This window comes from Haliotis cracherodii, unplaced genomic scaffold, assembly GCF_022045235.1.
Source record: "Haliotis cracherodii isolate W230 unplaced genomic scaffold, xgHalCrac1.p SCAF_12, whole genome shotgun sequence".
NCBI classification, from domain to species: domain Eukaryota; kingdom Metazoa; phylum Mollusca; class Gastropoda; order Lepetellida; family Haliotidae; genus Haliotis; species Haliotis cracherodii.
Genome location: NW_027266267.1, coordinates 29336239 through 29362334, shown reverse-complemented (window position 1 = coordinate 29362334; position 26096 = coordinate 29336239). Strand labels below are relative to the sequence as shown.

At 41.1% G+C, this 26096-nt stretch overlaps 1 protein-coding gene across 1 annotated transcript; it reads right to left on the bottom strand.

Annotated features, from left to right (window-relative positions):
- Window positions 1-12263: 12263 nt before the first annotated feature.
- Window positions 12264-19340, bottom strand: LOC139457755 (uncharacterized). The gene is made up of 7 exons (XM_071239105.1): window positions 19253-19340; window positions 17920-18249; window positions 16079-16144; window positions 14159-14272; window positions 13756-13842; window positions 13006-13071; window positions 12264-12328 (listed from the first exon to the last, which is right to left on the bottom strand). The coding sequence occupies exons 1-6, from the start codon at window positions 19338-19340 to the stop codon at window positions 13034-13036; spliced, it is 723 nt and encodes a 240-aa protein (XP_071095206.1). The 3' UTR covers window positions 12264-12328; window positions 13006-13033.
- Window positions 19341-26096: the final 6756 nt, after the last annotated feature.

Below are 26096 nucleotides of genomic sequence, written 5' to 3'. Positions count from 1 at the left end.
TACAGAGGTATCCGGTTGACGAGGTTGGTAGGAAAAGCATTTTCTTATCCGAAAGGAAGACATAAATTTCAAAACATACCGACATGCCTTAGATGAACGAGGAAAAGAACTGATCACTGAGGGATGGGCCTGTTTTGGAAACAGGTGGGAATCAGGGTACCGATGTACAAAGCGATCTTAGCACTAAGGTGATCGTTACTCCCACACCTTTACATAGACTTGCGACAGTCGTCGCGCTAAGGCTTTTTTGTACAACGGCACCCCGGAACATTCCATGTTACGTCATCGCAAGGTATGTCATACTTCATGTATTTCAACAACTGTAATCTGTTTGGCGTCCGTGCACAAGACGCACGTGTAAATTTACAGACTGATCAGTTATTATTGGTGTGAACGAAAACTGTGAAACCTTCGCTCACTTTGAGGGGCGAAATTCAAAGACTGTTAGCGGTGTCGTTGACACCGTGGAAACAACTTTTTTCAGTATTTGCTCAGGATTATGCACGCAAGTGCGTTTCCAGTCTAAAGAAGCGCTCATAAAATATATCATGCTGAGAAATATTCGCTGAACATGATACCTTCCCACGAACCACATATCTTCATCCAGTTGTTTGCTCTAGTGGTTAGAGTGCCTGACTACTGAACATAGGTTTGTGGGCTGGATTCCCGCCATCTGTAATGAAACAGTTTCATTTCTTGTCTTCGAATTTAGAGCTTCGGGCGTTTGACACATGAAGTCCAAACTGCATCCGCTTCTTTTATTGTCAGGTCTTACCAGGAAAACGTAAAACCTCCTACACGGTCTGACTTGTAAAAAGTAAAGATTCATACCCGGGCTGAGGAGTTACTAAGAAAAAGTAAAACCTAATGAGAGGTTACACCAAACAAACCAACTAACGCCCAAATCAATAGTCAATATCTGTGACGGGTTTTGAAACTCCTGATCACCAACACAGGTTTGGCTACAGATGACTTTAAGTAACGACTGTGAGTTTTGATACAACACAGCACAGTCAGACTATCACTCCGCAGTGCTGAACAGGAAGTACTAAACACAGCTACCATTAACTCCGGTCCAGGGATACTTTAAAGAGGAAAACCGACTTTTAGCTGCTACCAGCTGGCTTGAATTATTACCGTTTTTGTAAGTGTTAACATAACACAACACTGCACCATATGCATCCTCAGATGCATGAACAAATACATGCATTTTTTGTTGTTTTAACATCAACATTTAAATTGTAAACATCTGGGAAACCGTAACCCATCTAACTAAATTCTCTCTTTGAGCCACTGTGGTGCTTCATCTGTCAGATCATGCTCAAGCACACCATCCCAGTCCATCTCTGACAACCATGTCTGGCAAGTTTTGCCCTTATGAAGCATAGAAACAAGGGGGATCAAACAATTGGGCTGTTTCTCCTTTAACAGGTAAGCATATATTCCGAAATGTTGTATTCATCATAATGGAAGTTGACATCCATAAATTCTCTTCCCTACTGGTACTTCATCTAACTGTTTCTCTTCTGTCCAATAACCTAAGCCACTGGAGCAAAGAAGCTGCTTAACTTTGGATACCATTCTTTACCATGCATAACCAGCTGCAAACAAAAAGTGGATAACGTCCACGTCCACTTTATACCATATGATAACAAAATTCCACATACAAGTCTCTGAGTCGGTACAGAGGCTTTCAGCGTCTGGTTATTCCACGATAGAGTTTTTGGATATACAACTCCTAAATACTTATTTGAAGAGAATTTATGGATGCCAGGAACATGTTTCGGAGTATAGTCTTACTCCTTTATCAGGTAAGTATATATTCCGAAATGTTGTGTTCATCATAATAAAGAAGTTGACGTCCATAAATTCCCTTCCTTACGCTGATACTGTCACTACTTCAACTACCGCTATTGCACCCGGGTTGGGACTCCTGGTAAAGAATAGGCCCCCAGCAAGCTACATATATCCTGGTCGTAACAGCCGACTTGATGGAGGCATCGGGTGGTTTGGTTGAATGCGTGTCATCGTATTCTAATTGCGAGGATCGATGCTCATAGAGTCAATCACTGGATTGTCTGGTGCATATTAAATTACTTACAGCCGTCATATAGCTGGACTTTTGCTGAATGCCGCGTTTAGCAACAAAGAAATGTGTGAATTTTCATTTAACTGACATTCCTCTAAGCATACCCAAGACGCAAAAAGTAACAACAGCAGCAGATGAAAGAAATACTGGCTAAACTTCATGAGATGGCTATGGGGGGGTGTATTAGGCGTCAATAAATCTGTGACCTGTCGGGTGTTATTAGAGACACTAGTGTGGGTGGTCCCCGATCAGTAAAAGACGAAGTAACGATGATGTTGTTGAAAATGTTAACTATAACACTACAATTTCCATTTCTTGGTCGTTCATTTGATTTTACTGGTGCACTTCAGCAGATCGTCCACATCGTCTTTGGAGAAGCAGCTGCAGTTGTTGTTGTCGCCGGCGTTCTGTATGTTACGAGAAAAATGGATGGTGTTCGTTCAACAAGGATAAATTGGTCATTTACATTATCAGGCATACAATTTGATTCTTTGATTTAATGTGCAATGTCCATAATGAATGATTTACAGGATATATAAATGTGTATTCACAATTCGGTCGTCAACAGCAATTCCAGAAATACATTTTATATCCTTTTTGAACCACTAACCTGAACGCAGGAACGAAAAAATAGCCTCTTACATACGTATTTGCATTTCAAGTATTAGATTCTGTGAGGTTTAAATTGTTTGAAGTATTTATCATAACCCGTTCAAAGAAATTCGACTGATGGTTTGCATAAAGGCCGTGTTTCCTACATGTACATGGGCGGAATGTCAGTAGTTTTCAGCCATAAGTTAATATATTTGTTGTGAAACCTATGACAAAAAGAGCAGTCAATACAAAATTCAAGACTCTCTGCTATTCAATTTCGCATCATTTGATTTATTCACCTGAACCCCAAACCCCACAATATGAAATGTTCTGTCGCTTGTTATGTTATGCAGTTTTATGCAAGGAATTCCTGATATTTTCGATTGTCTGCTAAAGATGCATGTCATTTGTTTAATATTTGTCCTTGTGATTAGAAACCTGGAGTTACAATACCACAACGATCTTGATAAAGTAAATGATAGCTTTCTTAAATATATATTCTGCTTTTGATCTAATGTTTCAAACCAACAAATCATGCATATATCTACAATTAACATACTCGGCATTGCACATATACGACCTACTTGAAGTTCTAAATCTTGTCTTTGTGAAGCACACATAACCACAATATAAACGTCCAAGAACAAATGCATTCAGAGGAAATTTGTATATATTTTCTAGTGGATATAACATATATGTTGGCCACAGTTCATATGACGCCGATTCAAGAGAATGGTCAACAGGCAAGTCACTGGTAAGGTTCTCTGATCACATTCTAATTACGATCCAGTCTATTATTGATGCTGACTATTGTCGGTTGAGTTTTCTGATAATTATTTTCTGGTTCGTTGTCATACACAATTATATTGTTATTGTGCCATTTTAAATAACCTGGTACTTGGGAAATGACCATTCCCCGAGGATTTTCGGGTTTTTGTTTTAGAACATTATTTCGGAAACGAATTTGACACTTCAGTGCCTCCATACGCTCCTTCTTTGACCGATATTGATTAAAACGGTTGTCCACTTCACTGTGTATTTATGTATCATAATTGATTCTAAGTTGGCATCATGTTTACTTTGCTGTCTTTATGTTTACGAGCAACTTCCTCTTATTTGTGTTTGAGGGCATCCTGCTTTTGTTGCTGAATAATTAATTTGCGAAGTTTAAATTGGGCTAGGGATATTTTTGTAAGTTTTGAGGAATGGTTGAGGGCATTCTGTTGGGAATCATGTGATAGAGTGACTATCCACTCATTACCCCTGTTGGAATTGATGTGTGATTCCTGTGTGTAGACGGATGATGATGGTTTGTGGTGCTTAATATAATGGAAACTGGAACTGACCAAATAGAGATTCCGTGAGTTTGTTGTGTTTTAAAAACGAGCTTCAATGTGGATGTGATCGTGAAGTTTTGTTCCAATGTATGCCTCCAGGGAGCCGATCTGCCAGAAGCCACTGTAGAAGTGATGTGATGTCTAGTGTGATATTCTCCAAGATGAGGTGGGTGATTATTGCATGACGTTGTGAGAGCTTCAAACACAGAATCAGGCTTATCTGTGGGTTTCATCACGTATGGAAGAACCTCGACATCCCCTCTCATAAAACTTGGGAGCCGGGTGATTAGTGTGTCATATAAAATATTCATATCTAGGATTGTCCTGTCCTTGGCTTCAAGAATACGCCAAAGTGGATTCGTCAGCAACTTATCCAAGAGACCAAGGGCACGACATCCGGATATGCAGAGCTCTGATGCCAATAATGTTGAAATGGATGTCAAAAGACGGTTCCTTGTTTCTGGAGTGAAACATGTATGTAAAAAATCTTTAAGGTCATCATATACATGGTACACTACAGCTGCATTGTGAAAGAGGATGTTAAAGCGATTGCCACGAAAGTTGGTAAAATTCGTTTTCCTACCTCTAGAAGTAAGAAATATGTTATCAGTTTCAAAGCAACCGCTTTTCTCATCCCCTCCTCTTGAAAAAGCTTTGCACGTCATGCGGACCAAGCCTATGACAGATGATGTTTGAAGTTTGGTATTTTGGTCTGTAGATTCAAACTCAAGTAGAGTGTTGGCGCATTGATCTGCGATGTTCACAAGAAGATGGAGTCCACAAAAATAATTGTCAATGTGGCCCATATCTACTTGTTCCTCCTGGGACAATGAATCCCTATCACTTTCAATGACAGGGAACACGTCTTTTTGTATTCTTGTAATGATACATTGAAAGCCTTCTCTGCGGCTGCGCTGTCTAACGTTGTATTTTTGATGTTAGCAATGATAGATGACCCTTTACCAGATATGACATTGACGTCATCAATGATTTCTTTCAGTGTGTCTGCTTTTGCCTTAGCGGATTTGTTTGGAATTTCACGCATTTAAAGGATTGTTGGGTTTAGGTGCTGATTAGTAAGCACATACGTCTGATATTGTTTTGATGTCTCGTCAGCGTACAGGGTGGTATTACTTTCCTTGTTGAAGGTAGCATCCATATGGGCGTGGCTCAGGGGCAATGTCATTGTTGCTATGTCAGCTACACAGGTTTGTAAGGGAAGGGCGTCATTTTTATTTATATACGTGTTATTATTTAGAAATGTATATTAGACACTTCTGTGTAATTAATTATGATATGTTTCAACATACGTTAGCCAGTGGCCTAATGCAGGTCCGGGCGAAGGTAGATGTACTGTTGTACTGAGGTAGCTAACAGCTAGGGGAATCTGAAACAATATTGACAGATTTTTATAACGTTCAGAAATGTTGCTACGGCCAAATGTAAAGAACACTTTCATTTATGGAGTTAAATTAATGTTTAGGAATATATGTGTTATTATTTTGAATAGTATATTCCAAATGTCTTTGTCATAAAATTCAAAAATGTATCAATATACGTTTGCCTTTGGCAAATGAAGTTTCCGAAGTAGACGTTTAGGGTTGTAGGTGGTACACAGGTGAAACGCCTGAATAATATGGGGAAATGTTTTATTGTTTATGAGAAGATTGTCTCGATGTCGGATTTTTTTTTCAGCAGTTAGGAATAATTACTACAATTTTTATTTTGCAGTTTGTTGAATTGTTAGCAGTGATGAATAACCCCCCTTGAAAATGAAATATATTATATATCAACATGTGTTAGCGTGTGGACACCGCTCTCAACTACAGGTTGGTCCATACACAATGACAGATATTGTGGTGGTTGTGGTAATTCAGTCTTTGTCTTTGTGTCAATATTCAGATCACAACTACAGGGCACTGACAGCAAATATAGTGCCCCGGTGATAATACAGTTAAACAATATTCGTATAATTTTCTATTGCTTTTATGTTCCCTATAATATCAATATAAGTTTTTTCAATGAACGTGTCGTTTTTGCATCCTTTTAATAATACATGGACTTTTAGGGATATTTTATTTACGTTTAAAAAAAACAATACCAGTGCGTTTATCCTCATACACATATGATGATGCACCTTTGACATATTGTCTTGCCCTACATATTATCTCCATTGCTTAACCACGTCTTCGTGTACCCACAATCGCCAAAAATATTTCATAGGTTGTCGAATTATCCGTGTTTTTACGTGGGATTCAAACAATTTACAAATAATGACTGCTCCCCATTCAAGTGCATGCTTATAACGGCGCTGTAACAGGTGAGACACAACATACAAAACGGATATTAAGAAGACTAATTTGGTAAGTAATTCAATAACTTGGGGTGTTACATTGTTTTCATTGTATTTTTCTGAGTACTTAAACTCGTTAGACAAGGAAAATGGCCTGTAGCTTGGCGGACCAAGTGCAGAATGGCTATAACATGTGGTTCTCAGGGGTCTCTCCGACTGAGGTTGTCAGCATTTGCATGTTCGTCAGAGCACAGTTCGTCTGTCTCGTGCGCCACGTAATAACGTCTGGGTTGAGGTTAAATATCATTTCCATATTCAATCGGATGTAGTGTGCCAGCGGAATCCCTACTTTGACCCTAACTTCATCTAGACGTGCGGTAGAATGGGCCTGATTCTATCAATCGGTTGGTGACGCCATGCCCTGTGCATGGACAACTTGAATTTTAGAACAATGTAATAGCAATGGTTTTGAACATGGATTATTGTGATCTTAGGTACCATATTATATAAATCATTTTGCCTAGAATCCTATGCCAGAAGGCGGTGACTCACGGGTCAGTCTAGCATTATTGACCTCCATGTTCTATTTGTCTTCAGGTGACCGTCTGGGGCAGAACCAGCCTGACCTTTACCTTGTTTGACTACAATAGCTACCTGTGTCCTTTTTGCTTGAGTATGGCACCCCTGTAGCCCTGCTGTTTGTGGTCGGTTTCCAATTCAACGCCGTCCTTGCAGATATTCCATGTTGGTTGGGTTGTTAAATATATACTGAGTCAAATTAAAAACTTCACATTTTAAAAAGTAGTCCCATATATGATATACAACGGATAAATGTATCAGAGAAGGTAATTTTTAATCATTAATGTCCAAAGAAGGATTTTAATTAACGGTGGTAACCATAATTTGTTCCAAGCACCTACGCTATTCGGTAATAACATCAACAGTTTAAATCATAAGTCCCAAGCACGAGAATCTGATGGCACAGTTCAGTAGCGTATATGGCAAATGTGCGTTGACAACTGCCACACAACGCCTCCGCATGGACCTTGTGAACACATGATTGGGAAGACGACGCCATTGTTGCTGCAAAATGGTGCCAAGATCTTGCAAATTCTGTGGTTGGTTGTGGAGAGTGCGCAGACTGCTGCCAAGGGCATCCCAGACATGTTTGATTGAGGGATTGAGGTCGGGAGACCTTGACGGCCAGTCCATGACGTTGATTCCCGCATTCTGAAGGAAATTCCTTGTCAAAATTGCTGTGAGGGTCTGGCATTGTCGTGTTGGAAGATTAAACCGGGTCCATGTGCTGCCATAAAAGGCAGATGGTCTGGTGCCAGTAGCTGGTCGCGGTAAGCAGCAGCGTTGAGGTTGCCACGGATGACAAGAAGCCTGGAACGTGCATTGCCACAGAAAGCACCCCACACCATGACACTTCCGCCTCGTAATCTGTCAACTTCCTGTACACAACACTGGGCGTAAAGTTCATGACCGCGCCTCCACACTATCGCCCTACCATCAGCAAATCGAAGATTAAATCGGGATTCATCACTGAAGACGACTTGATTCCAATTCCTCTGAGTACTACGTACATTGTAAGTGTCGCTGTGCCCACAGTTGATGTTGACGTCTGTGTAATTGAGTCAGAATCGGCCCGCAGTATGGCCGTCGTGCTTGAAGGTGAGCAGTTCTCAGACGGTTTCTAACAGTTTGCGCACTCAGTGTACCCCTAAACAGTTCATTTCTGGTTGATGTAGCCGTCAAAAATCGGTTACGGAGGTGACGTAAGACAATCTGACGATCCTCTGCATGTGACGTCACACGTGGTCCACCTGGCCGAGGGCGATCAGCGGTGGTACCCGTTTGCTGTAGACGCGTCTGTAAATCATAAACAGTCCGTTGACTACAACCCATCGTCCTTGAGACTTCAGCTACGGACGTTCCCGTCTGCAACATGCCGATGGCACGTTCACGTTGCACATTTAAAAGGCGAGGCATGACAAATGGCCGTAAAGACTTTGGTTTTCTTGTGTTTTTCTTTTTTTTTGTTAATGACTGCTTTGGCTGAAAACACGTGCGGTATTATGGCCAAGTGACCAGTTGCACGTGAAAAAACACTTTTGCCACTATAGTGCTGTGCACATGATTTTGATCGATACACCTGCACAAAAACGGGTGTTATCTGAAGACAATTACGTGGCAATTACTGTTTAAATACACAATAAGGGCCCACAATGATAACTGGTCAAAATGTTAAAATTTTAGGATTGTTTTTAATTTGGTTCAGTATACATGTATATTGTGTATATATAGCTATGGACGAGCGTTATATGCTCAATATGATATATGTTAATTCCTTGATATTTTAATGAACTTAGTGTCTCATGGCCGGGTATTGCTTGCATATTTTATGCTTTTATGTCTGTTTCATCGTGCATAGCGATATGTGACACTCAAATAAACTACTACATGGTTGATGCATGTCTTCGTATCTCTATTGCGTAGATCTATACCCATGATGTCAATCACTGGATTGCCTGGTCCAGACTCGATTATGTGCAGACCGCCGTCATATATTTGGAATATTGCTGAGTGCACGTTAAACAACAAACAAACAAAAGTAAGGCTGATTCCTGAGATTTCATATAGGACTTGATCCAACCCCATACCGAGACACAGGTCATAAACTACGATGTCTTTTCGGCGTTGAAACCACAAACAAACAAAAAGTTATAATTATAGAGTGTCAATTGCAAAGCTTCCGCTGTCGTGTCAGGTTTCAACCTCGTGGTTTTCCGTGCAGAAAGTGCACTACAGTCCCTCCGACTCACGGCGGACGAGACAGCCTGTGGTGAAGCGGCCTTCGTAATAAAACTTGCACCGACTGTAGACATGGTAGACTTGCGACAAGACAGATTGCACTTAGTGAGTGAGTTGGTTGGTTGGTTTGTTGTTTGACGCCGCACTCAGCAATATTCCAGCTATATGACGGTGGTCTGTAAATAATCGAGTCTGGACCAGACAATCCAGTGATTGATATCATGAGCATCGATCCACGCAATTGGGATTGATGACATGCATCAACCAAGTCAGCGAGCCTGACCTTTCACGGCAAACATGGGTTGCTGAAGACCTAATCTCCACGGGTTGAGAGAGAGAGAGAGAGAGAGAGAGAGAGAGAGAGAGAGAGAGAGAGAGAGAGAGAGAGAGAGAGAGAGAGAGAGAGAGAGAGAGAGAGAGAGAGAGAGAGAGAGAGAAAGAAGAGAGAGAGAGCGTCGGCAATATATATTCAGTCTCAGTCAGGTGCATCAGTACAGTACTCGTAGCTTGTATCTAGTGACATTGCAATCACTTGCTCGAGAGCATATTCTTTTCAGTTGAGGAGTTGTTTAGAATTACTCGGCGGCTATCACATTCATGAATCAATTCTAGCGACACTTATCGCCACGAGGTCGTAATTTTATAAGGCCAAACTGCCTTCCAGAAAGTAAACAAGAGCTACTAGATTAATGTACACGTTTCTGACGCCTTTAACAACTCTTCTGTCAGATTCAGGAAAAGGAAAAACAGAATGGCGACAGAAGGTTTCAGAACTAACCTCAGTCAGTAAATGACTGAAACTTCCAGGGAGGATATTAAGGAAAAGTGACAGAGGATCTGCAATATTCCATCTGCAACTGCATTGTTTTAAATAACCAGCCAGGGAACAGATGCTTGACAACATGGGTGAGACATGTCGGGGCACGTGGGGACACTGTCACTCAGGTCACACAGTGTAACCAACAAATGCTTGACAACATGGGTGAGACATGTCGGGGCACGTGGGGACACTGTCAGTCAGGTCACACAGTGTAACCAACAAATGCTTGACAACATGGGTGAGACATGTCGGGGCACGTGGGGACACTGTCAGTCAGGTCACACAGTGTAACCAACAAATGCTTGACAACATGGGTGAGACATGTCGGGGCACGTGGGGACACTGTCAGTCAGGTCACACAGTGTAACCAACAAATGCTTGACAACATGGGTGAGACATGTCGGGGCACGTGGGGACACTGTCAGCCAGGTCACACAGTGTAACCAACAAATGCTTGACAACATGGGTGAGATATGTCGGGGCACGTGGGGACACTGTCAGCCAGGTCACACAGTGTAACCAACAAATGCTTGAAACATGGGTGAGACATGTCGGGGCACGTGGGGACACTGTCAGCCAGGTCACACAGTGTAACCAACAAATGCTTGACAACATGGGTGAGATATGTCGGGGCACGTGGGGACACTGTCAGCCAGGTCACACAGTGTAACCAACAAATGCTTGACAACATGGATGAGACATGTCGGGGCACGTGGGGACACTGTCAGCCAGGTCACACAGTGTAACCAACAAATGCTTGACAACATGGGTGAGACATGTCGGGGCACGTGGGGACACTGTCAGCCAGGTCACACAGTGTAACCAACAAATGCTTGAAACATGGGTGAGACATGTCGGGGCACGTGGGGACACTGTCAGCCAGGTCACGCAGTGTAACCAACAACTCCAGTTTAGTCAACAAACCTTGATCCCACGACACAGACAGAATAGACGGAGGTCAGGATTGACATCAAACAAAATGTATTTAAATAACGAAGAAGTTCAACTCACAAAGTCACAATACCGGTTCTGAAAACTTTATCTATTTCAAATTCATGAAATAAATAATATTGCAATATGCAGTACAGTACCAGGTACGTGATCATGCAATGGTGCTATGGTAGATAATTAACAAGGTATGATATGTCTTTGATTTGTCTATGAACTTATCAAAATAGGATTCCAGTCAGTGTTTAAACAAACACGCCGATTCCCATACACTGGATACACACACAACTGCGTGTGCGCCTTCTGTTGAGCCACCAGTTGTCATACAAACACCTAGCTTGATAAACTTACAGTTAACTTACACGCTACCAACACACAGACGTTAACTTCCATGAAACCAGACGTTACCGACATCAATGGAATCAATACTCTTCAATATGATAGTCACCCGTGAAGATCCGCATTAAAAATTGGTCTTCAGCAGCTCATGCTTGTCGTAAGAGGCAATGTCGTGTCATCGTATCCCATTGCGTGTATTGATGCTCATGATGTCAATCACTGGATTGTCGGGTCCAGACTCGATTAGTCACATAGCTAGAATATTGCTGAGTGCGGCGTTACACAACAACAGTCGGGTAGCCTAATGGTTAAAGCGTTTGCTCGTCACGCCGAACACCCGGGTTCGATTCCCGACATGGGTACAATGTGTGAAGTCCATTTCTGGTGTCCCCCGCCGTGATATTGCTGGAATATTGCTAAAAGCGGCGTTAAACCATACTCACTCACTCACTCACTCGTCGCTATATGGTTGAAAGAACCTTCCTCACTGATAGATTTCTAGGAAACGAAAGTGAGATTTTTAGCAATATCGGGAAAAAATGCCGAAAATGCCACAGAATAAAAAATCACAGTAATATTCGTCGTAAAGTTGTTGCGTCTGGGTATGAATGGGTTCCTTAAATACCTGGACGGTGTGATAGTCCAGTAGCTAAAGCGTTGCCTGGCCATGGTGTGTGAGGCTCAGTGATGGTTCCGTGGTATAGCGGGGATATTGTGACAGTAGCGTATGTACGCTGTTCTTACACTCCTACCGTGCAAACACAGAAACAATATCACCCCATGGGGCGTGGATATAGGTGAAAGCATTTTAGTAATTGTCACTGAGCATTATGACGTTTGCTTCATGCTGATTGGATAGTTCGCATCAATTGTTCCATTGTTTACATCGTTTGCGAAGAGGTTCACGACAACGTGCATGTCACTGAGGATGGCGTCATCATGGCACAGCATCATTCACTCGGGGCATATAACCCGTGAATCCTCGTAGCTCGGAGGTTATCCTCCAATTGTTTCACAAGGTTTAATGCATCCTCGCTGATTAGCCCTACTGGAGGTAGCATCATAATCATCATCATCCCGTTAGACAGCTTCTGAAAATATATTATGACTTATAATGTACTGTACAACTTTGTGAGGTGAATCTTTGTAGCCAGTCGTCTTCATGTTGATTCTAGGGTAGAGGTATTACAAATGCTATCAATCACTATTCAGAGTCAGCTAGGTAAAGACTGCTAAATATATGCAATATCTCACATATTATTATGGTATCAATGCACATATTCATAAACATATGAGAAAGTAAGAACAGTTTACCACACATGCAGAGATTACAATTAAAGGGAGAGAACCTGTTATCGCCGGAGCTTCAGGGAATACGACTCAGTCAAAGTGCCCTATGATATGTGACTCTGACTATTCTACACACACTGTCCCAGACCATCATCGAACACATTGCGTGGGCTGGACGTCGGGGTGTCCATCCATAAGATGGGGTGTGGTTCTAACGAGTATAGGCCATGGACATACCGCTTAAAAAGAATTTCCGTTTATAAATACAGGAACGATATGTGATCTGAAATTTGCTTTGAACAGTATTTCAGGTCTATCACTGCACGTCCAAATCAAACTGATGCGCTGGTGAATGACTCACGCACGGGTTAGACACAAATCGTTGACAATATATGATTCCAACCCAAATGGTTCACTAACTCGTGTATCCTGCCTGTTTTGGAACTAAAATGTGACAAATATCAAAATTAAAATTTACCTCTATCTTGGTGTTCCTCATCCTAGTGTTATTTTGACTTCGGTTTCATCACCTGGACGTGAACATCTGACAACAGCAAGTAGAAGTGTAGACAAGTCGTAATATAGTTTACCGACAGCTAGCATTACATGCAAATCTAAGAGTGAGTGAGTGAGTGAGTGAGTGAGTGAGTGAGTTGGGTTTAACGCCGCTTTTAACAGTATTCCAGTTATATCGCGACGTGTCAGCTTAATATGGGGGGAAAGCCCGAAGTGATGCAGGTCTCAGACGTTTACCACTTCGGTGAAACCCACGAGCACGGTTATGGTGCTGACAAACCTAGAAACATAAACGAGGCGAACCGGGATTCAAACACACAATCATAGGTTTCTGGGGTGCCCAAGGGACGCAACTCTGCACCAAAAATCGCGGCGACTTAGACAACAGGGCCACCCATGCCCCCTGCAAATGTAAGATCTGCAAGTGAACTAAACATATTTTTTAGGTGTAACGGTATTAAAAATCAATAACAAGGTATGATATTAAAGACCACACTGCACAGCAGTCATCATTTGAACTTTCGTAGAAAAGCATGAGTCCTCAAATGATTACATTACATATTTTTCAAAATATACTTTTAAAAATCTAACAGCTGGCGGAATGCTTACTATTTATGTGGAGAATTGAATCCACTTACTTATGCATCATGGCTCGACTAGCTAGTGTTATGTACAACTCGGGGTTGGGGTGGGATCGGGGGAAACTCTATACCTTCCGTCACTGGGTCACTGTACTGTGTGGGGGCATCCGCTGATGAACACTCTGATGACACTGTGTGTAGCATGTTGTCCCGCATGGCTGAAACATAATATAGATCATAATTATGAGTAGTAGAAGTTGTTGTAGTTTTAGCATTAGTTGCAGTAGTAGTTGCAGCAGTAGTAGTTGCAGTAGCAGAAGTAGTAGTAGTAGCTGTAGCAGTGGAAGTGGCCATGGTAGCATCGCTATTATTATTATCATTATGTAGGCCGTATCATCATAAACTAGTCAGTCGTTGACATTCTCTGTAATGAAACCTATATATAACAAACCAACGTTTTAGCATGTACATTTTTAACATGGTTATGTAATACTCATGAAATACACAAAGAAACGTTACCTTATCATGTCTTACCTCCTGATGTGCGACGCCTTCTTCTTATAAATAGAACGACGACTACACCGACGAAGACAACAACTGCACAGGCAGACCCTGCAGCTATGTAAACAACAGTCCTGCCACCCAAGTCTGAACAGAGGAGAAATTACAATATCTTTATAAGGCAGTTATCGTCATGCCGCTGTCACCATAATGACGATTGTGAATAGTAAATCATGAAGCGCTGGACTCCACGTCACGGCATCTTCCCGAGGCAAGGGCGTAAACTGACTAGAAAAGTCCAGTCCCCACCCTTGCCGAACTAGACTGCAATTTCCAGGCTCGATCGTAGAGCCACCAGTGGCTATTACAAGTTATGCCCCTTCTATGTCCCTCCTATTGACCAATCAGATTCCATCACTCATATCACTTGCAGTTGCTTCCAACAAAATGGCGGCACCCAATCAAAACGATCTGATCGATAATCAAGATCCATATTTGTAATATGACGGGTCTTACGCCGCGAAGTGTATCAAATCACGTGAGCACCTTGATTAAAAACATGAAATGCAAAATATCTGTCCAGTTGGCGGTACACTTGGTTTCCAAATCCTGCAAACGACCGAAATCTGCACGTTGAAATCCATGTAGTTCCCTACGTGATGTTTGGACTATGCATAGACTTGTTAGTCCAGCCAAAATGTAACTCCGGAATACCAGCCTAGTTCGGCAAGGGCTGAAACTGGACTTTCGTAGTCAGTGAACTCCCTTGCCTCGGGAAGATGCGTAACGGCGGCTGATAAGTGTGCACTCCAGTTGTATTCTGAACTCCATGGGATGAATACAACCAAACTGACATTTAGGCATTAGAAGGTTTTAAATTCACCTTGCCATCTCATCCTACCGGATACCCATTCAATGATGGTTTGAGGCAAATGTCGAAGACACATTATGATCATAACGCCGTCAACAAAATAATGATGATGAATGTGTTATTGTGAAGCGCTGGACACACGTCACGGACTAGTGTACACTCCAGTTGTATTCTGAACCCCCTGAGGAGAATACAACCATAGTGACTACAAGGCACAATGCGGTTTCGTCATGCCGTGTAACCATTCGATGCTGGGTGAACTTAAGCAAATGTCTCACTTGAAAGACACCGTGTCTCGGTATGGGGTAGGATGGACGTCTTGTGTGAAATCTCAGGAACCAGCCTTACTTACTTAACGCCGCACTCAGCAATATTCCAACTATATGACGGCGTTCTGTGAATACACGAGTCTGGATCAGACAATCCAGTGATTGACACCACATGAGCATCGATCCACGCAATTGGGATACGATGACATGCATCAACCAAGTCAGTGAGCCTGACCACCCGATCCCGTTAGTCGCCTCTTACGGCAAGAATGGGTTGCTGAAGATAAATTCTAACCTGAATCTTCACAGATGGTCAACCTTACTGGTTATAAAGTGTGACGGTGCTGATTGTGTGTCAAGGGGACCAGTGGTGTGATGAGATATCAACTTGCTATACAGAGTTGCCTCCCTTGTTCTTCACGTTTGTTTTTTCTTCCACATTGACACATTGACACGCACTGATACAACCGAAAACTGCTCACAGCAGAGATAATTAACTCACTCACACAAACTCAAAATAAACAAAACAACGGCATTTATTATTATTTTGTTGTTTTTAAGTTAATTTTTTTAGTCATCATTCGTCTTATTTACCGTTTTATGAATTACAATTTAGACCAATAAGAGTACATCGCCATTTCGACCATTTCCCCAATTCTGATTATGTTTTATACTTTTTCCTTCAGCTGTGTGTCCCACTTCTGAACGAAAATGTTTCATGCGATAAGTAATTATTCATAGAAGAATGTTTTTATTTCAGTGGGACATGAGATATCAACCGTCATACAAATTTTGCATAAGTTTTGTATTTACCGTTATCTTTAGCTTCGCGGTTAGGAACTCGTGACAGATCAGCATACCTTCCTAGCCTTGCAGTAACTGAAACAGATCATGTTCATTCATTGCAGTGAGTGTGTAAGTTTAACGCCACTTTATACATGGCTCAGTTCTGCCACGGTGTTAGTTTAACGTGGAGAGCCCAAAATTACGGAGGTCCGACACTTTAAAGCACTTTTAGTGAAATGGGTATGGTGCTGACAAACTAGGGCCGTGATCAGGGCGATACTGGGATTCGAACCCATGATCTTTAAGTTCTATCACGTGTTACGGGCGCAACACCCAATTCTGATATTGGAACAAAAACATTAAGACCGACAGGCCAAGGCTCCTGACACCTAAAATCACCAACATATTATCAAAGGGGTGAGATTGATATCAAATGAAATAGTTTGCTTCGTTTCGTAGCCTAACGTTTGTTTAAAATATATTATAGTGATAAAACTAACCTCTACATGGTATTTTCCCTTTCCAGATACCACTTTATATTATAGTGATAAAACTAACCTCTACATGGACTTGTCCCTTTCCAGATACCACTTTATATTATAGTGATAAAACTAACTTCTACATGGACTTGTCCCTTTCCAGATACCACTTTATATTATAGTGATAAAACTAACCTCTACATGGACTTGTCCCTTTCCAGATACCACTTTATATTATAGTGATAAAACTAACCTCTACATGGTCTTGTCCCTTTCCAGATACCACTTTCGTGTATCCACTGAGCCAAAAAGTGCATTACAAGAATGTATGAAAACAAACTACACGTTGAACACCTCGCATCCCTATACAATCCGTATTCCAGCTACATATATCAACGGCCTGTAAACAACCCAACCAGTACTAGCCAAACAAGTGATTAATATTATGTGCAACACCGCAAGTCGTGCGATGACACGCAATCAATCATGTCATCTGGACTGACCTCCCGATCCACTTTCTGTCGCCTTTTACGACCAGAAACAGAAACAGAGTGCTGAGGGCCTCCTAGTCTAATCTGTGTCCCAAACGGGTTCGGATCTGACAGCTAAATGACGGCGGTCTGTAAATAATCGAGTCTTGAACAGGCAATCCAGTAATTGACTTCATGAGCATCGATCCATGCAATTGGGATACAATGCCATGCATCAACCCGATCCCGTTAGTCACCTCCTACCACAAGCAGGAGTTGCTGGAGAGCTATTCTAGCCCGGATATTCACGGTATCAACAAACACTGTATACCTATATTCAATTGGTATCCAGTTAATGGAAATTCAATGTATGTATAATCCTAAACAATATAAACACTGCGTAAACTGACTTGTGAACTGAAAACACACATTTTCTTCATTTTCTAAGAAAGAAGACTGTGGATAATGTATACTGGTGGAAAAGCATCACCGCCAAATTTAACGTAGCCAAAAGCAATGCGGAAAGTGCACGCAGAAGGCACACACGCATGTTGGCACCGATGGTTCCCGTGTCTTTGTCAATACATGACAATAGTGCACAAAGGCAAATGATTTAAGTCAGTGTTTTTCAAGGTTATGTAATTTGTACAAGCAAACTGGCGATCTGGAAATGCGGCAATGTCGTGGCATACGTTATGTCAAAGGGGTTCATTATTGTCAAAGTACCCTTTACGCGCGGGGAAGATTGAACGTCAGTTTGAATTCCATCAATGGAGATAAATTTGGTAAATTACCGATTACGCTATTTGAATAGAGGCAGTGTCTCACTTACACACACAACACTTATCATAACGTATAGACCTACCCGTCATACCTTGGAGCAAAGCCCTTCTTTAACAAACAACAACACTTGACTCACGTAATGTAATGTGGTTGCTTGTCTCGCTCTTCACAGTATCCTTACACCACCACACAGAGCCTCTGTCAATGGTAGCGTTGATCATGAGAGTCACATTGTGTTGGAGGACATTACAGCTCACACTGACACGCCCTGACAAGTACTTGCTATAGATGTAAGGGTTGGATATGGCCGCTTTACTGAAAGTGGACAGAGACTGCGTTGTACGGAAGATGACGTTATCATCCCTGAACCAGTATCGGTTCACTTCGCCCCAGCTACTGCTGCAGATCAGAGTGATGGCTTGTCCGTCGGTTGCTGTTGGTGGATAACTTGTCAGTACGAGAGAACCTACACAAAATGATATTAGAAACAAAAACTCTTGAAATATATTTTAGATAAATGATAATCATGGTTGTACCTACAAAAGTCATTTTGGTAGGCCCACTGCAATATACGTATAATTAGGATCATCATTTTATCATTTAAGCTGGTGGCGGTTGGGTAACCTTGTGGTAAAAACATTCGCTCGTTTGGCTGAAGGCTCGTGTTCGATGTCCCTAATAAGTACAATGTGTGCAGACACTTTTTGGTGTCCCTAGCTGTGATATTTTTTGAATAGTACTAAAATCGGCGTAAAACTATATCCACTCACTAATTTAAGCTGACATATTATATTGTTTCTCGCTTCTGCTGGTACTATTTGAATTATGAATGTGCTCTTTAACATCGTCGATAATGTGGTGTTTAAAATGTTCGCTCGTTACGTCGAAGACACGGGTTCGATTCCCTACATCTGGTGTTAAACATGTTAGACATTGAGGAAAATTCATACATTCGCACACGCAAATATACATATTATGATGCTTACTGACAGTTAAATGTCTTATCCATGTGTGGTTTAAGTGCTAAATAATGTACTACTAATTACACTTTATGTAAAAATTGTGAACACGGTTCATGATTTTCATATAGGAACACAGGAGTTTAAGAGTCCCGCTTGTATAGGATACAATGTGAATTTGGCGCGATATGCACATTCATCCACTTCTGTTGTTTTGACAGTTCTCTAGAAATAGATTTTAGTCATCGACTCAAAAGAGACAAGCGGGACTCTTAAACTCTTGCACATGTCATAAATATGTATCTGTGACCAGTGAACATTAGTGCATTCTGTATTCGTTTTGAAAAATAATGCTGTCAATGAAAATGAATTTTCTTAACCTACTGAAGAAGAGAAATGCTTCACACTTTGTACACTTTAAGGTTTCAAGGAATGTCTTGTTATTGTAACTGTCTACAATATGGCACAACTGTATAGCGCACTAGGTATTAATATAGAGGAAAGGCTTACCTTCGAGTTCTATGAATTGAAGCAGGAACGCCAGCTCGAACACGACACTCTTCAACAATCTGCACCCCATATTTTCCAGTATCAACATTTGAATTTACTAACCTAATAGAAACAACTTTGATCTATACATTAATTCCGAACGTGTGTCATTCAGCTACTTTTGCGGGATAAAGACAAACAACACTTGCCACACCTGAGCGTCTCATCGCCCAAAGAACTGACAGATGTGTGTACACGTAACAGTGAGATACGCATATTTCTGTAAATTCCCGTGTCCCCACATCTAACTAGGACTTGGCTGTGTGGAAAGCTATCAGTGTGTACACATCTTTGTATAGCTATATATTGAAAGGTCCAGAGCCACGAATGTGGATGACTTGATGACATTGTTTTTCCTACTAGGAAGTTATGTTGGGTTTAATCTAGATTCGCCTTAATTCTACAAAAAATGACATTTTTTTTACCTGGGTAAGTGGCTATTGTTATATGACCTATCAGTGAATAAGAAGAAAAACTGTTAAGCTGTACTGATCATAAATATTATACCGCATGTCGACAAAGAAATAGTGCTTCTGTCAAATACACGTTACATACAAATATCAACTGATATTCCACAATTAGATCTGTTTATTTGCCAAGACTCATACGATCATATAGGTATGAATACGATTGTGTACACTGCATTGTTTGTTAAAACAAAATATTTATCCAGTGCGGTGTGTTTCAGTATTAGGACCATGACTAGAAATACAAGTATTATCTATTAGCTGATCAGTTAAAGTTGTTTGACGCTGCAGTTTGATACATCCCAACTGTACACCTACTGTGAATACTATTTAGTGAGTCTGGACCAGACAGACCAGTGACCAAAGGCAAACACCTGTACCATCGGGCTACAAGGTGTCGCAGTCAGCCAAGGTACAGAGCCTAACCACCCAACCCCCATAACAACCCGGCACCATTGAGTGGGGGTAAATGTAACGTCGTTTAACAAATACGTTAGGTACATTATGTTCATGAAAAACTATTTGGGGTGTTATATTGTCCATGTTTTCGGCTATTGTAACATTTGACCCTGAACTAACCAGCTTGTCTGGAGGTGGGCCAACTGGTCACAGAAACGCATCACATTCAGGAGCAGTCTGATATTCTCTGTACTCTTTCTCTATGGAGGACGGCTCCAGCAGCAGCAATAACTGCAATTTAACATTTACACCTTCTCTGCCAACGACTTGTGCAGCCAGTAGAACAAACTCCCTCCGTCAGTCTTGTTATTATTTAAGCATAAACGTCAACACCAGTGTCAAGATTATCCACAGAAACAGATTCCATTTAGCTCACAATACAAAATGGCTGTGACGATTATGTGACTGGATCACTGAAAATCAGTGTTGGCACCCGGGGATCGCGGTAAGCATGTCCTGCCACTCGCCACGCACACAGGGAGTATAACAAGCAAGTGGTGGCACCCGGGGTTCGCGGTAAGCATGTCCTGCCACTCGCCACGCACACAGGGAGTATAACAAGCAAGTGGTGGCACCCGGGGTTCGCGGTAAGCATGTCCTGCCACTCGCCACGCACACAGGGAGTATAACAAGCAAGTGTAAACCATCCAATTGGGATCCGGGTAAGAATCTACATCCCCCACTAACCTAAGCTTGTCGCAATAGCGTGGATCGATGCTCATGATGTCGATCACGGGGTTGTCTGGTCCAGGCTCGATTATTTATAGATTGCCGTCATACAGCTGGAATGTTACTGTGTTGAACAACAAACAATACCGATGTAAACCATGTTTAGAGAAAAACATGCCTCTCATCTGTTGCACGTGTTGCCACACGATTAAAAAAAACACAGCATGAATCACGTGAATCACGTGCAGGACTATGACAGACAATACATTTCTCAGTTTGATCGTGACTGAAATAGCATCGCGAAAAAGACATACCAATCACTTATCATTAAGCATTTTGTTTGATCAGCTCGATCTGGAAAAGACCTAAATCGAATGACATATTCGATTTTGATATCGAGTTAGTGGTATCTTTATGCAGTATGGAGAGTAATGATAATATATTTATCTACCTTGAAACAGGTCATGAACCCTCATTTTCTATTAAAGCAACGGATGCTATAGTCCCGGTCTCGTTACTACGAGGCATATTCTAGTTGCTGTACAAACCTGAACTTGGAGAAGCGATGCTGATTTTATCTCGGAATTCGTGAACGTTAGTACTTCATCTAGAGTAAGTAAGCAAGTGATGTTTAGTAAACGCCGCTATCAACAACTGCCAAGCTAGATCACAGTCTGCAAATAATCTTTTCCGGCCATGCCAACTAGTGATTGATAGCATGAGCAGCGGTCACAACAGTCGTCTACGGATGAGACACAATCAACCGGGTCACATATGATATCCAACTTAACCCCTTTGATCGCGTGTTTATGTTGGAGGGGTGGGGTGGGGGTGGGTTACCGTACTTATGTTGTGGGATAACGTCTCTGATCTCTGCTGCAATAGTCTTTCTTGAGGATTAAGCTGACACGCCGTGATTTAACTATAATGCTGTTCAAATGGCGTTAAACCCTTCTCACTTCTTTATGATAACAACAGTCAAACACTCCTGTGGGTCATCGCTGGATCAAACTCCAATTAATAAAGGAATAGCCGGGATACCAAGCAACCTACAACGTCAAAAAGAATTTTATCTCATGTGTATACATGTTTCTATATAGGCACACGGAGTTGGGTTTAAACCCGTTTACAACGTTCATTGTGAGCGCATACATTGTACATCCGGATAACTGTGGTGACGAGAACACCTAGAGATATCAACATGTCGTTGTGATTCAACCAGACGTGACTAAACAGCTGACGTAATGCACCCTGAAAACGTCCGAAGAGGATGTATGCTATAAACAAACCAATTATATTATCTTCAAAGAATTACTCATCGTGATTTAATGTTGTCTGGCTACCCTAAGTAGGAACAATTTGTAGTTGTTCCCACTGGCAAAGTTTATCTGTCAGCATCACAACATTAATTGTTAAATCAAAGAACTTGGTATAAGTAGCATATCAAAACTTGCCAAGTTTAAGGCCAAAACCACGGATCAATACCAGCAACTTTCAATTTGACGATAAAACATGTCCATTCCTCTTTCGTACCCCTAGAGCACCAGGAGCGGTCGGGTAGCCTAGTAAAGCGGCCGCTCGTAACACCGAAGACCCGGGTTCGATTCCCGACATGGGTACAATGTGTGAAGCCCATTCCTGGTGTCCACCGCCGTGATATTGCTGGAATATTGCTAAAAGCGGCGTAAAATTAAACGCACTCACTCACTAGAGCACCATAAAAATCCGTACAAAGAGAGATGTAGTGACGGGTCGCGCAAATGTACCAGCAAATCCATGCCTCACAGATTGTATAACAATAATCCTTTATTCAATCGGCTTTACGGTAACAGAAAGTATTTGTGACAAGTAGAAATATTTCTAAAATAGTCAAGGATTTGTGTGACCTTTTGCAATCACAGATCACAACACAGTTTAATTATGTCAGAACATTTGATTTTGTAAGCACTATCCCACAAGCTTAACTGAAGGAACTTCCTTGAGCTATGGAGCATTTGTTACTAACCGATGTGTTCATATATACAAACACGAACACAACTGTCATCTGAAGTTTACTGGGATAACAATATGTGAAATGCTGGACTTTCTCATAAATTACACACATCCATATGGAACTTAGGGATATGACATTTAGGCAAGAAGCTGGCATCATTTTGGGCACCAACTATGTTCACCTTTCTGTTTATATGTTTTTGTATGCCATTGAATCGAATTTCTGCTCTGAGTGGCAAAATGAAATTTGGCCAAGAAGTTGAACTTTAAAGCTTCAGGTATATCGATTATCTGATATCGTTCAATAACCACCAAATAGTCTCTTCCCGTCCACTCATTTACCCACCTGAACTAGATCTAAAAACGACCAGTGAAACCGCCTCATCACAGACCTATGTATAATGATTGGGAGTGACAGAAAGCTCTGTATGACAAGAGGGATGACTTCAACTTTCCAACAGTCAACTTTCCCTTATGTCGAGTAGTATTCCAGCAGCTCCAGCCTTTGGTGTCTTTTGAGGTACAATCGAGTATGCTCTTTCTGTGCATATTTCAAACGACTCTTGCTCATACATTTTATCAGGGTTAAATCATTCAAGGTCACAGGAAAGTTTTTTAAACTATTTATGGTAGACATGTTGTGGTCCTCTCGGACAAGAAAGTACAGGAAGCTGTAACACTTTCCTCATTGATATAGTAGAGAATATGAAATACTGAGTGTTGACAAATAATGCTTTGCTCTGACCCTTTACGACATATACGTTTAAACTATTGCAACTGTTGGTATTGTATCAGACAAGTGTAGATTAATATGCACGAGGAAGGAAACATCACTATTATATGGGTATTTAAATTGCATTTCCCTTCACAAATCACACTGCTCTAATCCGTGCTTGTATTTGCTTAAAAGGCTATTAACCTCTGTCTGATTGAGGGAAAAAACACATACCATTCTTTTTATATTTCAGCATTGTAGACACTACAACATGATTCGATAAAATGTACATAAACATATTTCTATCCACGAATTATTTTGTGTAAGAAAAATGATGTTCTCAACTTTTGGGACTGAAACAAAGGAGTATTCGAATTAAAGAAAGGATAATCCACGTGATTCTGACTCTAATGTCACTTTATCCTGCAATGAAATACATTTTTTGAGCTACGTCATAAAGGGATGACGTCATGCCGCTGTTCAAATACCCTCCCCCTTGATGTAATGTATCCATGGTAACACTGTTTAAGCATTCTTGATAATCAAGATGGCGCATCCACATCAGTAATACATCGTTAAAATAGTTTCTTTAAACTTGTTGAATAATTGCATAATTTTTATTATTATTCCATGGGATGAAAAATACCTAGATGATGTCAAATATCTCTCCATGCCGCGTTTTCGTGCTTAACTATAAAAGTTCAGGGAAGACTATTATTCAATACAATGCCCATGGGGGTAGAACAAACTGTTATTGCATTTGTCGACATTTTACTAACTTGTGACCTAGGATCTGCACGAGAGAAAAGAATAACAGAATTAGTTGATGACGTTAAACGTCACTTGTGCAATTGTCAGGTGGGGATTTCCTAAGTTTATAAAGACTAACAAAAAGGAATGTTTCGGGAATCGTCGCGTCAATCCTGCACGTCAATAATATTATTTTGCAAGAATAAATATTTTCAGATATATCGTTTTTTTATGAAGCGGACTCACACACTTAGCCCAGTCGTCTAAGGAGACGGAATTCGCTGTGCCTGATCGTGTCCTTTAGGCCGAACCCTTAGAAACTCTAAGGAGTTCTGGAGCCGCACAATCACCCACCCACCTATTCTACGCAACCAACACTGTTACCCATCCATTTACTCTACGCGACCAGCCCCAGTCCGCTATAAACATGCTCCAACTTGTCAAACTGCACAGCAAACATTGTGTCTGTTGCTTACCCACAGAGTAACGCTGTGTATTGTTCAATCACAACTCAGGCTGTTTAAATTTTTAAATAATCACAGTATTCATTGTTCTTAGGAATAACATTACTTCCAGTAGAGGATAAACGTGGCTAGAAGATTATTTCTCTATTTCTATACAGGTGTTGGCCGCGCATATCAGTGTGACGTTGTCTTGGTCTTGAACGTTTAGTGACAATCTGACGAATATTGGAGAGTAGTTTTGTTCAATTTATTTCTTCAGAGAGGTTGTTCATTTAAAACGAAGATTGCGTGAAATAACCAGAACACTTTTCACTGTCATCATTTGAACTCTCAGAGGTGTACTGATGCTAATCGTATACATACATGCATCAACTCACCTGTATAGACCGTCTGAGTGAATGAAACACATTAGCGTGTGAGTGAGTTTTATGATGCGTTTGGTAATATTCCAACAATATCTCGGCGTGGGACACCAGAAACGGGCTTTACACATTGATATCATTTCGTGGGATCGAATTCTTCGGCGAATGGCTTTCGCCACTAGGATATCCCATGCAACGTCCCCCCAAAACGCGTTGGCGTTGCCATGGAATGCATCCTTGCGGAAGCTTAGTAATTGAAGGTCAATTGAAGTTGAAAAGAAAACTGTTATTTTCGGAAGTACCTCTGAACGCAGCGATTAACAATTTAATCTGTTAACTTACTTATGTTCATCCCAGGCTTCAAATGAACAAGCTACTTTTATCTGCCACTAAGGGGAAGCGATACAGCTCACTGACATCCGCTGTGAACGGCAACACTTGACACACGCGGTGCATGGAGCTTGTTCAAGTTGCTAGGATTACAGGAAATGTCGCTGTGCTGCATGCTGCATGTCAATGCAAGTAAACTGATTAACTGGCCAGTGGGATTACTTATTATTCAGTGCAATAACTCTTGTGTACTAACGTAAGTTTCACATTGATTACTTGGAAATAAATGTTGTCATTAACACACTGTAAATAGGGAGGTGAGAAATATTGTTATGAAGAGGACTGTTCCTTCAATAGCACATGCATGTATACATGTTACACTTTCATCTTGCATGTAACGCCCATCCACATCTTATGGAGGTGCTCAATGTAACGCGCATTTGTCGGTTAACACATATTACAGTTTGACACAAAGATTATTTTTATTATTTTTTTATTATCATTATTATTATTATTATTATTATTATTATTATTATTATTATTAGTAGTAGTATATACCTTTACGTTGTTAAGAACATAGATACATGTGTATGTGTG